Source organism: Caenorhabditis remanei, chromosome V, assembly GCF_010183535.1.
Source record: "Caenorhabditis remanei strain PX506 chromosome V, whole genome shotgun sequence".
NCBI classification, from domain to species: Eukaryota; Metazoa; Nematoda; class Chromadorea; order Rhabditida; family Rhabditidae; genus Caenorhabditis; species Caenorhabditis remanei.
The window spans coordinates 6,612,238-6,624,815 of record NC_071332.1 but is presented as its reverse complement, the minus strand read 5'-3'; the positions used below and the strand labels follow the sequence as shown (position 1 = coordinate 6,624,815).

The window sequence follows — 12,578 nt, the reverse complement described above, 5'->3', positions numbered from 1 at the left end:
GTTATAAATATTGGACCACACCACTCAAAAAAGAGAAATAATATGTAGTCTCCCTTCGGAAAGGAATGGGGACGACAGAGAGCTCATAAAAGATTTTTTATGAGGAGTGAAATAAGGAAATATTTTCATTGAGAGCTCACATACATTATAGAATTTGCTTGCTCGGTGAGAAAAGCCAATGGAATGAGGACGTACAATTTTTTATTCGTTCTCCACCCATTGTTTTTGGTTTCGTTTCGATTCATTTTTCACAATCACTTTCGTTCTTATTCTTCGTTTTGGCTGGACTACAATATCGTAGTTCTCAAAAATATGAAATTCTTATTGTAATTTGGAGATGAATTGATCCTAATCTCCATCCAGTAATCCCCCTTTCAATTACTTATTGCCCTTTTTTCTTTTCATATTCAAAAATAACTAGTTGCAGAGTTGATCCCCTTCCCCCATTCAAACAAGATACAAGAGTTCAATTGCCTCAACCGAAAATCCTTCCATGCTGTCATTTTCACACATTTTTCCAAATTCGAGACGAATATTTTATATTCGTACACTTCTCCGGATTGTGCATTCACTTAGCGATGGTCAGCACACTGATTTTCATAACAAGTCTATGAGAAAATAGTGTGTCAGAACTACTCGAGTAATGGGTTTTTTCTGGAATTTTTGATAATGAGACAAGGAAACTTGAATTGAGAACGAGATTGTTTCACTCATTTCTGATTTTATTCTTAAGAAACCTTTCTCATTTCAGCCGTCCTGTTTTTCGTTATGGTTTTCATGAAAAGAAAGTTTTTTTTTTTTCATTTTTCAGATTGCTCCGTATTATAAGAATCGTACGACAACCGATTTAAGTTTCGTGGCGACTCAGATAGTTTATATAACGTTAAAGTTTTGGTGTAGATACCGAGTGAGTTGAAATATCCAGACCATTTTCACCTCATCGTTTTACCTTTTTGGGAGTTTAAACAATGAGCAACACCGTTGCCGAGACGGTTCGGAATTTACTTTTAACTAGAATACACAGCGTTTGATAGAACTAAACAAATTTTTGAGCTGGAACTTCAGTATGACATTTCCCGATTCAAACATTTTCCAATTGCTTTGAGAACTCAATCCTGGTATACAATCTTAATTTTGAAACCTTCATACAACACTCAAATAAGTTAAACCCTTAATCAAAGTTGAGAATTTCTAGACCTTCAATTCGATATTATTCAAGACCTGAACTCCCGTTTTCAAAAAAAGTTATAGGCCGATCCATCTGCTCCACCTAAATACTGTTTTTTGAGATTTGTTTTCAGCCCATTTTCCAACCATTGGCTCATCGATATGTATTCATGAACATATAGCTACTTTATCCATACTCTCTTCCTCTCCCACCAATACTTCTTCTTCTCTATTTCATCGCATCATTATTTTTGTGTCTCCCTGTGGTTGTATTCCCCTCCTGTGTTGCTCCTGGAGCTCTTAGTCTGGGTTGGACCCCGGGCGGGTCTCTCTCGTTTTTCTCCTTCTCAATTGTGTTTCTTTTCCTCGTTTTGAGAAGAAGAAGAGATCATAGCATATTAGGAAGCATGCGCCAAACAAGTACATACATAATTCACTGCATACATGGGTTCCAATTGCTTCCAATAGTCCTAGAATAACGGGGCTATAGATAATTTGTCTTTTTTTTCTCTTTTTCTGTCTCAATGAAAAATGAGATAGGTCAGTAGTCTTTTGACCGGAACCTTCCCTAACAACAACCACTATAATAATAGTAATATCAATAGGAAAAGACAAATGAGAGCTGGTGCAGTTATAGAAGAAAATGGAATAAAAAAAAGAAGCGGGTGGGATAGAAAAAGGAGAAAAAACCAGAGAAAGAGTGTGAAAATAATTATGTTTTCTTCTGAATGAATACTCTATTGGCTCCTCTTTTCTCTTTATATCTTCCGATTCCCCGTCTCCAATTTTTGGATATTTTTATTTTCCATCTAGAGACAGATTCTTTTTCTTCTCCGAAAAAGTTGGACTTGAATTCTGATGTACGTTTGCAACGAAAATGTTGAGAAAATAAGAAATGTTGTAAATTCGATTTGCGTAGGTGCTTCCGTTCCGTTGAGAGTTTGTCCATAGATTTTTCATGAGCTTTGCACTTGGAAATTGATATTTTTTACGTTGACTTGTTTTGATTTCGATATGATTTTCAGACGTTGAATCGTGTCATGTGGATGATTCATGATTTTTTTTTCAGTTTTTTGATAAAATGAAGTGAAGCGGATTTGAATGAAACATCATCCTGTTGACAATATTTACGTTCCGAACTTGGGTTTTTTTTAATAGAAAAAAGGATTCTGAGATCCTGGTGGCTCGATAATATTACTGCTGAAAAAATAGGTTTTTTCTAGAAAGATTCTAAAGAATTTTTATGAAACCGCATTACCTTTGACATTATCTTTCGATACTGAGCATACATTTCGCTAATGTATTTTCAGATTTTTCAAGTTTCAGAAATGATTTGAAAATTTTCAGTATAGCTTTTCAGAAACACTATTATCATTTTTCAGAATGATCATCTTTATGACAACTATTTTCCATTCTGACGAGTTTTCGCTATGTTATTGTTTTTGCTTAAAGTACCTCATTCATTCTGACTAGACCTAAAGTATTCAGATGTCGTCATAGTTGACAATACACAAACTTTATCTCTAGAGGCTATACCATCTTTATTTTCAATAACGCCTTGGCGATTAGATTTCAATCATAAAACTTTCAGACGGTGAACTTTTCCCCCTATTACAATTGTTTTCTGAATCCCAATTCCCTTTTCTCATCAGAATCAATTTCATCTTCCATCTCCCCCTTATTCATCGTTATTCTTCCTCATTTTCCCCCTCTATCCCTTGTTCCAGAAGACCCCCCTTGTTTTCCATCATACGTTCTTTTTCTCCTTAATTCTTGTCAAAGTCGTTTTTTTCTTACTCCGTTTCGTTTTTTTGTGTATGTCCCGGTGCTCCTTAACTCAATTCGTCGCAAAAGAAAAAAGCTCAAAGTCATACTCTTTTCTTCTCATGTTAAAGGATGACTTCGAAATTTGATAAAGTGAAAACTCAAAGAAAATTCCGTGAAAAAAGAAATGTAACCTCACAAAAGTTTTTTCGATGATCCAAAGATTTCACGTCCTCATAGCCTTTTCGTCCCAGAAAAACAGAAAATTGAAAGAGGAAAATATTTAAAGGTAAATATAAATAATTCCCTGAACGATTTTTCACAATTCGAACAAAAAAAGATTCCATAGGTTCTCAAGTCATTTATAAATAACTAAATGAGCGGCCCTTCCCTTTCCCATTTTAGAAAAAAGAGCAATTTGGTGACGGGAAAACCAAAAAACTTGAAGAAACCTCTTCTCTGTTTCGTTTCGTTCTCACGCATCATTGTCTTCCCGTTTTTCTTCGCTTTTCCGTCTCTTCTCCACTTTCATTTTTTTCCGTCTCTCCGAAATGTTTCCATTTTCCCTAAACCTGTCTAATGAGCAACTTTCAGTATAAAACAGAAAAAGGAGAAGACAAGAAGAAGAAGAGCGTATGGAATCTGTAATCCCTTCGTCTTCTTCTTATTCAAAGCAAAGCGGCTCGATTCAACGACCCTAATGGCTCATTAGCCTTGTTATGACTTTCTTTCGTACTACTCGACACACTGTGCGCAGCATCAAATTAACACTTTTTGCCTCGACTGCTTCTGAATATATTCCGCTTCTGGAGGTCGCATCATCATTCTTTTTCTACTTTGCCTTCCTTCGGATTCTTGCTACTCCTTCTGCTATTACTTGATGAACCGTCGTCATTGTTTGTTCGGTCTACTCATCATTCTACTGTGGGCAGTTGGAGGGTGAGTTATCATTTTCATTCCGAAAGATATCATATTGAACTGAAACACTGGAAACGGTAGAATTTGAAATGGAGGCATTGTCGCTGATTTTTTTAATCACAGGGAACCCTTTTTGAATTTGCAGTTGCCGTTTTTCATACAATCTCTTTCTAGACAAGTATGACTCACAAAGGTGATCAATGAAATACAATAATTATTTATGCGTTTTTGAATATCTGATGTCGAGTCATTCCTGTCTAGATCGCAACCTGTATGAAGAAAAAGATCACTACAAAAATTAGGAATCTATATTTTTAAAATTGGGAATCTAGATTAACAAACAAAGTCAAATACGATTTTTCGACTGATCTGGATAAACGTAGATACATAAATAATATTTTTATGTGTAATAATTGTTTTGAAATCTGAAATTTGACGCTCGAATCTTGTAGTCTACTTTGATAACATACTATAACGGAATGATGAGTTACGATGAAAAATGCCTCGGTATAGTCAGAATCTCATATTGAAATTCGGCAATTTATGGTCTTTTGAATTCTGACTTCTGAATCCCGAATTCGTTCTTCATAATCTTTATTTCATTTCTGAACCCTTCTTCAACCATCGAAAATCCCGCAAATCACACATTTCTTTATTTCAAAAGTTCAAAAATCTCTTCTTTTCCAAGAAAGAACGCAAGTAATGAAATAAAAGACGATCAGTGTACTTCTCCATTCAAATCTCGTTTCGAACTGAATGAATTCAATCAAGTCTTCCCCGGGTTTTGTTCGATTCTCCCCGGAAGTGTTTTCTAGATTCAATTGAACTTTTTTCAATGAAACAATTGAACTTTTTATCACCTCCCAATCAATGTTTGATTCTTGATATCTTTTCAGAAATGGCGACGCTTCCTCGGATACAGAAATCATCAAAAAGCTTCTCGGAAAAGGATACGACTGGAGAGTGAGACCGCCAGGGATCAATTTAACAATTCCTGGAACTCATGGTGCTGTGGTTGTCACGGTCAATATGCTCATAAGAAGGTCAGTGTCCTTATGAGTAGTAAGTAACGTGAACTTGAGCTTTTTTCAGTATTTCCAAAATAGATGACGTGAATATGGAGTACAGTGTTCAGCTGACGTTTCGAGAAGAGTGGGTGGATGGTCGGTTGGCGTTCGGGTTTCCAGGAGATAACACTCCAGACTTCTTGATTCTGACAGCAGGACAACAGATTTGGATGCCAGATAGTTTCTTTCAGGTAAGGTTGAATCTGCAGTTAAAACTTTAGCTCAACAACCAAAACTTTGGTTTATGGGGGAGAGTTAACTGTTGCAAAATTCATGACACCTAGTTCAAGTGTGTCTTCAGTAAAGAAAGTGCAGTTTTTCGAAACAGCTGCTGGATTCAGAGAACCGTCTAGGCTAAAGAAAACATAGATTCTTTCTTATTACTTGTGATTTCCAGAACGAAAAGCAAGCTCACAAACATGACATCGATAAACCAAATGTGCTGATTCGTATTCATCGAGATGGTCGTATTCTATATTCTGTTCGAATTTCCATGGTTTTATCGTGTCCGATGCATCTTCAATATTACCCGATGGATGTTCAAACTTGTCTGATCGATTTGGCTTCTTATGCATATACGGAAAGTGATATCGAGTACCGATGGAAGGAAAAAGAACCCGTTCAGCTGAAAAAAGGGCTTCACTCATCTCTTCCAAGTTTTGAGTTGAACAGCGTCAACACTGATTTATGCACCAGCAAGACCAATACTGGAACTTATTCCTGTCTCCGTACTGTGCTAGAATTAAAACGACAATTCAGTTACTACCTCCTCCAACTATATATTCCTTCTACTATGCTTGTCATAGTCTCATGGGTCTCTTTTTGGCTGGATAGGGGAGCTGTACCGGCTCGAGTTACTCTCGGAGTGACCACTCTTCTTACAATGACCACTCAGGTGAGCTATTTCAGATGACACACTCTATCAAAATAAGAGTTTTCTAGGCCTCGGGTATCAACGCAAAATTGCCACCAGTCTCTTATACAAAAGCGATAGACGTCTGGATTGGAGCGTGTCTCACTTTCATTTTTGGTGCTCTTCTTGAATTCGCTTGGGTCACTTACATATCGTCTAGAAGTTTTTATAAACGTAAGTTGGGATTTAGAATTACGACAATACAATTTTTCTTCAGGAAAGAAAATGTGCTCAAGCAGAAACTCTCTTCTTATGGAAACTAAACAAGCTCTCATCATCCCAAACACCGTTGTTGCTCAATTCCAGGATCAGCCTTCAGATGTGAGCTCTCTTTTAAGTTCAAAGTTTAGTCTCTCTTTTTCCAGGAAGTCGAAATGGGACTGACTTCTTCACCTCCAGACGTTTGGATTCGACGTCACAATAATGGAAAAACAGTGACTGAAGTGAACGGACTGCTCAATCATACTAGTGATGAATCGGCTGAACTTATCATAATTGATGCGAAACACAAAAACAGAAGATTTATTTGGTGGAATAATTTTAAAAATGTTCGATTAATACGATGGGTTCGGCACAGGTTGGATGTGGATGACAATGCGAAGAGAGCAGACTTAATATCAAGTAAGTTCCCGATTCATTCAGAAAGAATTCTCATTTAATAAATTCCAGGAGTTTTATTTCCAACTCTCTTCATAATCTTCAATTTCATCTACTGGATAAAATACTCACAGTATCATGTACCAGCCGCCAAATAATTGTTTTTTTTTTCAATTGCTCCACCAATTCCTTGTCATAATCATACCTCAACATCCCGTGATCTCTTCTCACTTTTTTATTTTTATAATGTTATTTTGATCTCTTGACTACGTTGTATGTTATATAAAACGATTTCCGAGATATATTCATTACTCACACAAAACTCGAGCAAATTAACAATACACGTTTTTGAATGGTTTCAGCAAAAAAAACTAGAGAAAGAATTGAGTACACTGTTAAATTTGAAAAGAAATTCCAAAAAATATTTATAATCATGAAAGAAAAAGATCCTTGAAGTGTAATGAGCTAGATGGTTGTTTTGTATTCACATTCTGATACCCGTCAACTAGAAAAATGTCTAAATCACAATGAACACATAGGAAAGAAGAAGGAAAAGATTGCATAGGAAGAAAGAAATTGGGGAGTTTTGAGTACTATTGACCAGTTGATCCAAGTCCAAATGTAGAAGACGTTCGCATCCCGAGTTGCAGCCGTCCACACCCTTGAAATCTACTTTTATCTGAAGCTGCCGAAAAATGAAGTTTACCTGCTGAACAGTGCTATCTGTACAAGTGCATCGAGCCATTTCTCCACAATGCGTTTTTCGGAGTCGCATTAACTGAAAAATAGTGTTAGAAGTTTTGTGAAGTAAATTGATCAAACGGTGTGAACAGGTGGCATTCTAATTACATCCTTTGGATGTAATTCTCCAGAGAATGCAGTACAAAAAAGTTGTGGACAACAAAAATGAAGATCTTCTTTTGATCTACACTGTCCATAAACAATTGCAAATTCTGAATTTCTGTATCACTGTGACACACACAGGAAAATCATAATTTTTAACTTGCAGTGTCACAATCGCTGTGAATGTCTAATAAAAATATTTCAAAACGGTAAAAATTTTGAACCAGATCTTTTAGTTTTTCAGCAAAAATATTCTGTAGATCAAAATAAAAAGAATCAGAGCTCCAAATCGAGCTCATAATCCAGGTTTCAAATCTAGTCCACCCCAGAAAACTCACATTTATAAGTAATTTATTAAATCGACTACATGCCACAGTAACATCTCTATCTGGCGCAATATGACCGATGATTGATGACAATTCGAGAATGTATCCTTGCTCTTCTTGCTGCTCGTCTTGACTCATTTTGTTTTTACATTTCTGCATATTATTCCCATAGCACTGTTGATCACAAAGCTGAAACATAGATTCATGATTACAATTTTCATTTTCAAGATCCCTTACCTCTCTACCATATCCTCTATAAGCGAGAAAGACATGCATGGGTAATTTCTTTCCAAAAACCATATGGTATTGAACAGAAGCGATCTGTGAATTGTATGGATGTTTGATTCTTTTCCGTGAAATGTGTTTCTAATTACTCACATTTGCCGCTTGTTGGTCTGAACATCCAGGACGAATGAAACAAGATGAAAACTTTCGCACATCGTGACAGATTTGTATTTGTCGTACTCCTGAAATCGTGGAATTGGAGATGAATTGAATTAAAATGACACTTACGTTTCTTCTTATCCATTGGTCGATCATCTGGAGCTACAGTAGTCTCATTATACGTTATAGTGACATCTCGTTTATGAAATATTGGTGGATGAATTGCTGACTGAAATGTAACATGTATTTAAACTGATTAATTCTGATTGTGAGATAGATTAAAGACACAACATCAATAGAATATTTTTGGAGCCGCCCGTTGTTACAGAAGTACTGTAGTCATGCAGAAATTATTGTGATATTATCAAAACTAAAAGTTCCAGAGAATAAATACATTTCGAAAGTTAAGAGACAACGTAAAAAGGGGGAGTTTGCATCTCTCGAAAATACACGTGGGCGGCCTGACAATGAGAGACCGAAAAGTCAAGACAAGACTTACAATTATTACGAAGGAATTGGTTAGAATTTTGATAGGAAAAGGGGAAAAGAGGAAGCTAAACAATTAGAGGTGAAGAGAGACGCGAATTCAACTAACTTTTCGAACACTCCGATTGAATTGCATGAATTGTGATGTTAGAAATTCCTGTGCATATTTTAAAATTCATTTTCGAATTGTGAAGCCATTTTCAGTATCTCAAGCGTGATCTACCTAATTTTGGTACTGATATTTCAAATTTCCGAGGTTTAAAGTATCAAAAGAAGTATTTTACTAGCTAGGACTTAAACGGAATTGAATGGATTTTCTATTAAAAAACGCGCCCCATCGAAACTTGAAATGAATCTGAAGGCGACTTTCCAGTAGAACACATTTTGCTAGAAAACTAATATCTATTCATAAAACCAGTTGTTTTAAAGAGCGCTCTACCAAAATTCAAGCTAAACATTTTTGCAGTAGAGCACGTTTGCTACAATTTCGCACCTCTAACCAGTTTTATGGATTTCATTAACAAATCCCATGACAAATACGAAAAATGAAATAAAACTCACCAGAAATGCTTCACGAAAACAGTTCTCCAACTCCAACTCATAACATCTTTGTGGCTCGTCGTCATTCGATAACAGAAATGGATGAACTACTAGAAATAATGAGCCGAAAAATATCAGCAAACTGAGCATATTCATCCGGTAGCCATATACTGAAATTGATATGCGGATTTTTTTTTTGAAAAATCGAAAAAAAGGAAGACGAAAAAGAGAAAAGAAGATGAAGAAGCAAAGGATATTAATCTTATTCGAGGACGGGTAAGGATGTGTTTCTTTTTTGAAAAATAGTTGAAATTGAAACTAGATTCAACTTTTCGAAACAAGAAGATGGTTTGAGATTTTAGAGGAATTTTTGCAGATCTAGACAAATTTTGAAGACTCTCCTCTAGACAAACCTGGAAATGAAGATCATACGTTTCTAGTTTTGAGTGCAGTTGGGTGGGGTCAGGTCCAGGATAAAAAAAAGAAGAAGCGAGAGAAAAAAGATAAATTCAAACACAAACCAAATTTGAATAGAGGGAGAGAAAGATGCGTTTATGGGGCATCTTCTTCCACGTAGTTCTTCATTTTTCCGGAGGGACCAACTCCATGTTTTCTCTCTGGACTTGCCGAGTTAGTCTTCTCTTTTCAGTCCTTCTCTCAACTTTTTTCATGTTTCTGCACAGACTGATCTTCATCGAAAAATGGATCGAATAAAAAAGAAGAAAAGTAGAAAATGGAGAAGAAGAAGAAAGAAGAGAAAAGATGAGGATATGGGAATTTGAGCCAGGAGAAGAGAGGGGGTCCTCACTATATTCTAGACTGACGATAGGCATCTCTCGATGTTTATATCTTCTACTTTCCAAAAATGTCTCCTCTATTTTACTTTTTTGTCTTTTCTTTTGTGTGTCACGAATAGGATAAGTGTGCTCTTCTTCAGAAAAAGTTGAATCTTTCTTTTTCTGTTTTCTCAATTTCAGATGACAAATCGTTTCAGTAACAGAGTTTTAAACTAAATTTGAAGATTATTCTTGAGAAGCAGCTTCAACTTTTTTAAAAAGTTCATAGATATTCTATCTCCATCTTATAGAAGTGAGATGTCAAAATTTGAAGTTGAATGTTTGAATTTGACGTGCTAAACTTCAGATCTAACATTCACATCTGCTCCGAAGGGGCTGCTCTCGAATTGCCATGTGGTTTTTTTGTGTTCGTTGATTTCAGGGATGTCTACTTGGAAGAGAAATGAGAGGTTTTTGTTGCAAAACTATTGAATAATGAGTAAGCTACTTTAAAAAATATTATTATTTTCTATTCAGAGTTTAGATAGAACTGTATCTTTCAATCGGATCACCAGGTCTCAGGGATGATGGTAATATTCAAAAAATATGTTATGAGGATAAGAAAGTTCGAGTTTATTATCTAAATCATACAAAAACAGAACCAATACAAAAGCATGTAACCGGGCTAGCTGGAACTAGGACGGACTATTTCAGGTAGATTCAGTATCAGTTGAAATGCTACTAGGTCTGAAATTCGGATTGACTACATTCAAAAACGTCTAGCAAAAGCTTGTTGATAAGGAAGCGTTGTATTATATTTTTCAATAGGACCTTGCCTATATTATACTCATTTGGGAGTTCGTCTAGACAATAGTGTCAATTGTTCAACAAAAAACTAACTCTGCTCTGGGTAAAAAATCAGAAGAAATGAAGATCTTCCTGCACCGAGAGCAACCCCCAGAATGAAACAAAACGGGGAACATCTGCTAACCATTTCCCTCCGTCTATTCTTCTCGCACATTATCTTGCTGGATAGAACATATAAATTATCATGTCACAGAGAGTTAATTGAGGAGAAGCCGACGAAACGCTTGATCCTTTCCGACGTGTTTCGTTTTTTGTTTTGTTTTGAAACCAGAAATTTTATGAAAGAAGAGAAAAATGAATGAGTAGATAGTGAGACGAAATGAATGAAAATTCACTAATCTAGAGGGGCAGGAGTCACACATCATGTAACCTAGATTAACGGGGAGGGAAGAAAATGAGAAGATGTGGGTATGGGGGGAAGAGTAATTTAAATTTGTCAATGACAAGAAGACGACGTGTGGATTCGAGACGAAGACCCCGCTGACTTTCATCTAAATAAGGTTAGATTTTGACATGTTCCGTTCACTAAATTTAGATCTTGGGAAAACTCAAATGGGAAAAACTTTCAGATAAAGTCTGAACCTATTCAACTTGGAAAGACCAAGGTTCGGTACAGATTTTCGATTTTACGGGCAATATAGTTGGCAACTTTTTCATACAGATCATCCAAGAAGTTGCAGTTCCAGACTGAACTGTAGGAAAGTACTTTACTCTACCGTAAAACTGTAGGAAGCTTCTGACAAAGGAGAAGATGTGAAAACTATTGTAACCATTGACAAAATCATTCTGAACTTCTAGAAACCTCAGGGAATGAAGAAAACAAAAGAATGCATTCAGGATTACCAGGGTGCTCCAGAGTTCTTGAGACATTCATCATAAAAAATGACTGGTGGCTTTTCTTCTCACTTCCAACTCATAAAAACCTAGAATAAAGGACGTCAGCCTGATTTTCAGATTCTCCCAAATCTATTCCTCTCCTAAAAGATGACTATTTTTCCAGACACTTCTAACAAACATGTAATTACCGCTAACAGGAAAAGTTGAGCAAGTAGAATGTTTCACAAGTGAAAATGTTGAAATTGAGAGAGCAAGTTGTGTTACCAGCAGAAAAAAGAAGCTTCAAGTCAACTAAAAACAAAAATATGCCCGTGGCTCTCTTCTCTCTTCTGTGTGCTCCGTCGATGCATACACGGCCACTTGAAAATAACCGCCGCCTGATTTTGAAAAATTAGCATCATTCCCCAGGGATAATCATTCAGATGGCCCGATTGACGTCTTTATCTTAACACTTCGTACAATTGTCAAGACACGAAAAAGATGAGAAACGGGGGACGACGACGTCGACGACAAAAACGGGAATTGTGTCAACTTTTTCTCTCTCACTTCTTTCAAACTCTAAACTAAACTATTACATTTTAAGTAGGGGTTCATGGCTCACACGTAAACAAAAACTAGAAGAAGACAACGGAGAAAAAAAAACAAGACAAAACGACGAGGTCGTGCATTCTCGGCATTTCCAAAAAAAGAAAGAAAAGATGGCTGACTAGTTGACAATTGCCTCTGTAAGCAGTGGTAGACGCCGGAAGTTGTTCGCCCGTAGATGCACTATACAAGGCGACGACTTATAATGTCTTCTGGCACTCATTCGTTGAGAATCGCCTACTTTTCCTTTCTTTCCGGCTCTCGAATTTGTTGTCCACGATCTGTTTTTTCTTGTTGTCAAGCTAAAGTTTTGATGGTTCGGAATAGCGTGAGGATAGGTTAGATTCGTGTATTTACATTCTGGTTAATATTGGTTCATTCAGACAATTTGCCTGAAACTGCCATTCAAGTTAATGATGGGATTTGACTGTACTTGTCTAATGTCATCAAGTCAGAAAGATATCACGCAACATACCCACGTTTGTTTCTTAAATCTTGAATTAACATC

The 12,578-nt window shown here is 36.3% G+C and overlaps 2 protein-coding genes across 2 annotated transcripts; one reads left to right on the top strand and one right to left on the bottom strand.

Annotated features, from left to right (window-relative positions):
* Positions 1 to 3,811: 3,811 nt before the first annotated feature.
* On the top strand, positions 3,812 to 6,584 carry GCK72_017743 (uncharacterized protein; the record flags this gene model as incomplete). Its single annotated transcript, XM_053732233.1, has 8 exons — positions 3,812 to 3,870; positions 4,746 to 4,892; positions 4,942 to 5,107; positions 5,314 to 5,811; positions 5,859 to 6,003; positions 6,047 to 6,150; positions 6,195 to 6,450; positions 6,499 to 6,584. 8 exons carry the CDS (start codon positions 3,812 to 3,814, stop codon positions 6,582 to 6,584), a joined length of 1,461 nt encoding a protein of 486 aa, XP_053581146.1.
* Positions 6,585 to 6,943: 359 nt separating this feature from the next.
* On the bottom strand, positions 6,944 to 9,161 carry GCK72_017742 (uncharacterized protein; the record flags this gene model as incomplete). Its single annotated transcript, XM_003112710.2, has 7 exons — positions 6,944 to 7,087; positions 7,133 to 7,204; positions 7,608 to 7,784; positions 7,833 to 7,916; positions 7,974 to 8,062; positions 8,109 to 8,208; positions 9,027 to 9,161. The coding sequence occupies 7 exons, from the start codon at positions 9,159 to 9,161 to the stop codon at positions 6,944 to 6,946; spliced, it is 801 nt and encodes a 266-aa protein (XP_003112758.2).
* Between the last annotated feature and the right edge of the window lie 3,417 nt (positions 9,162 to 12,578).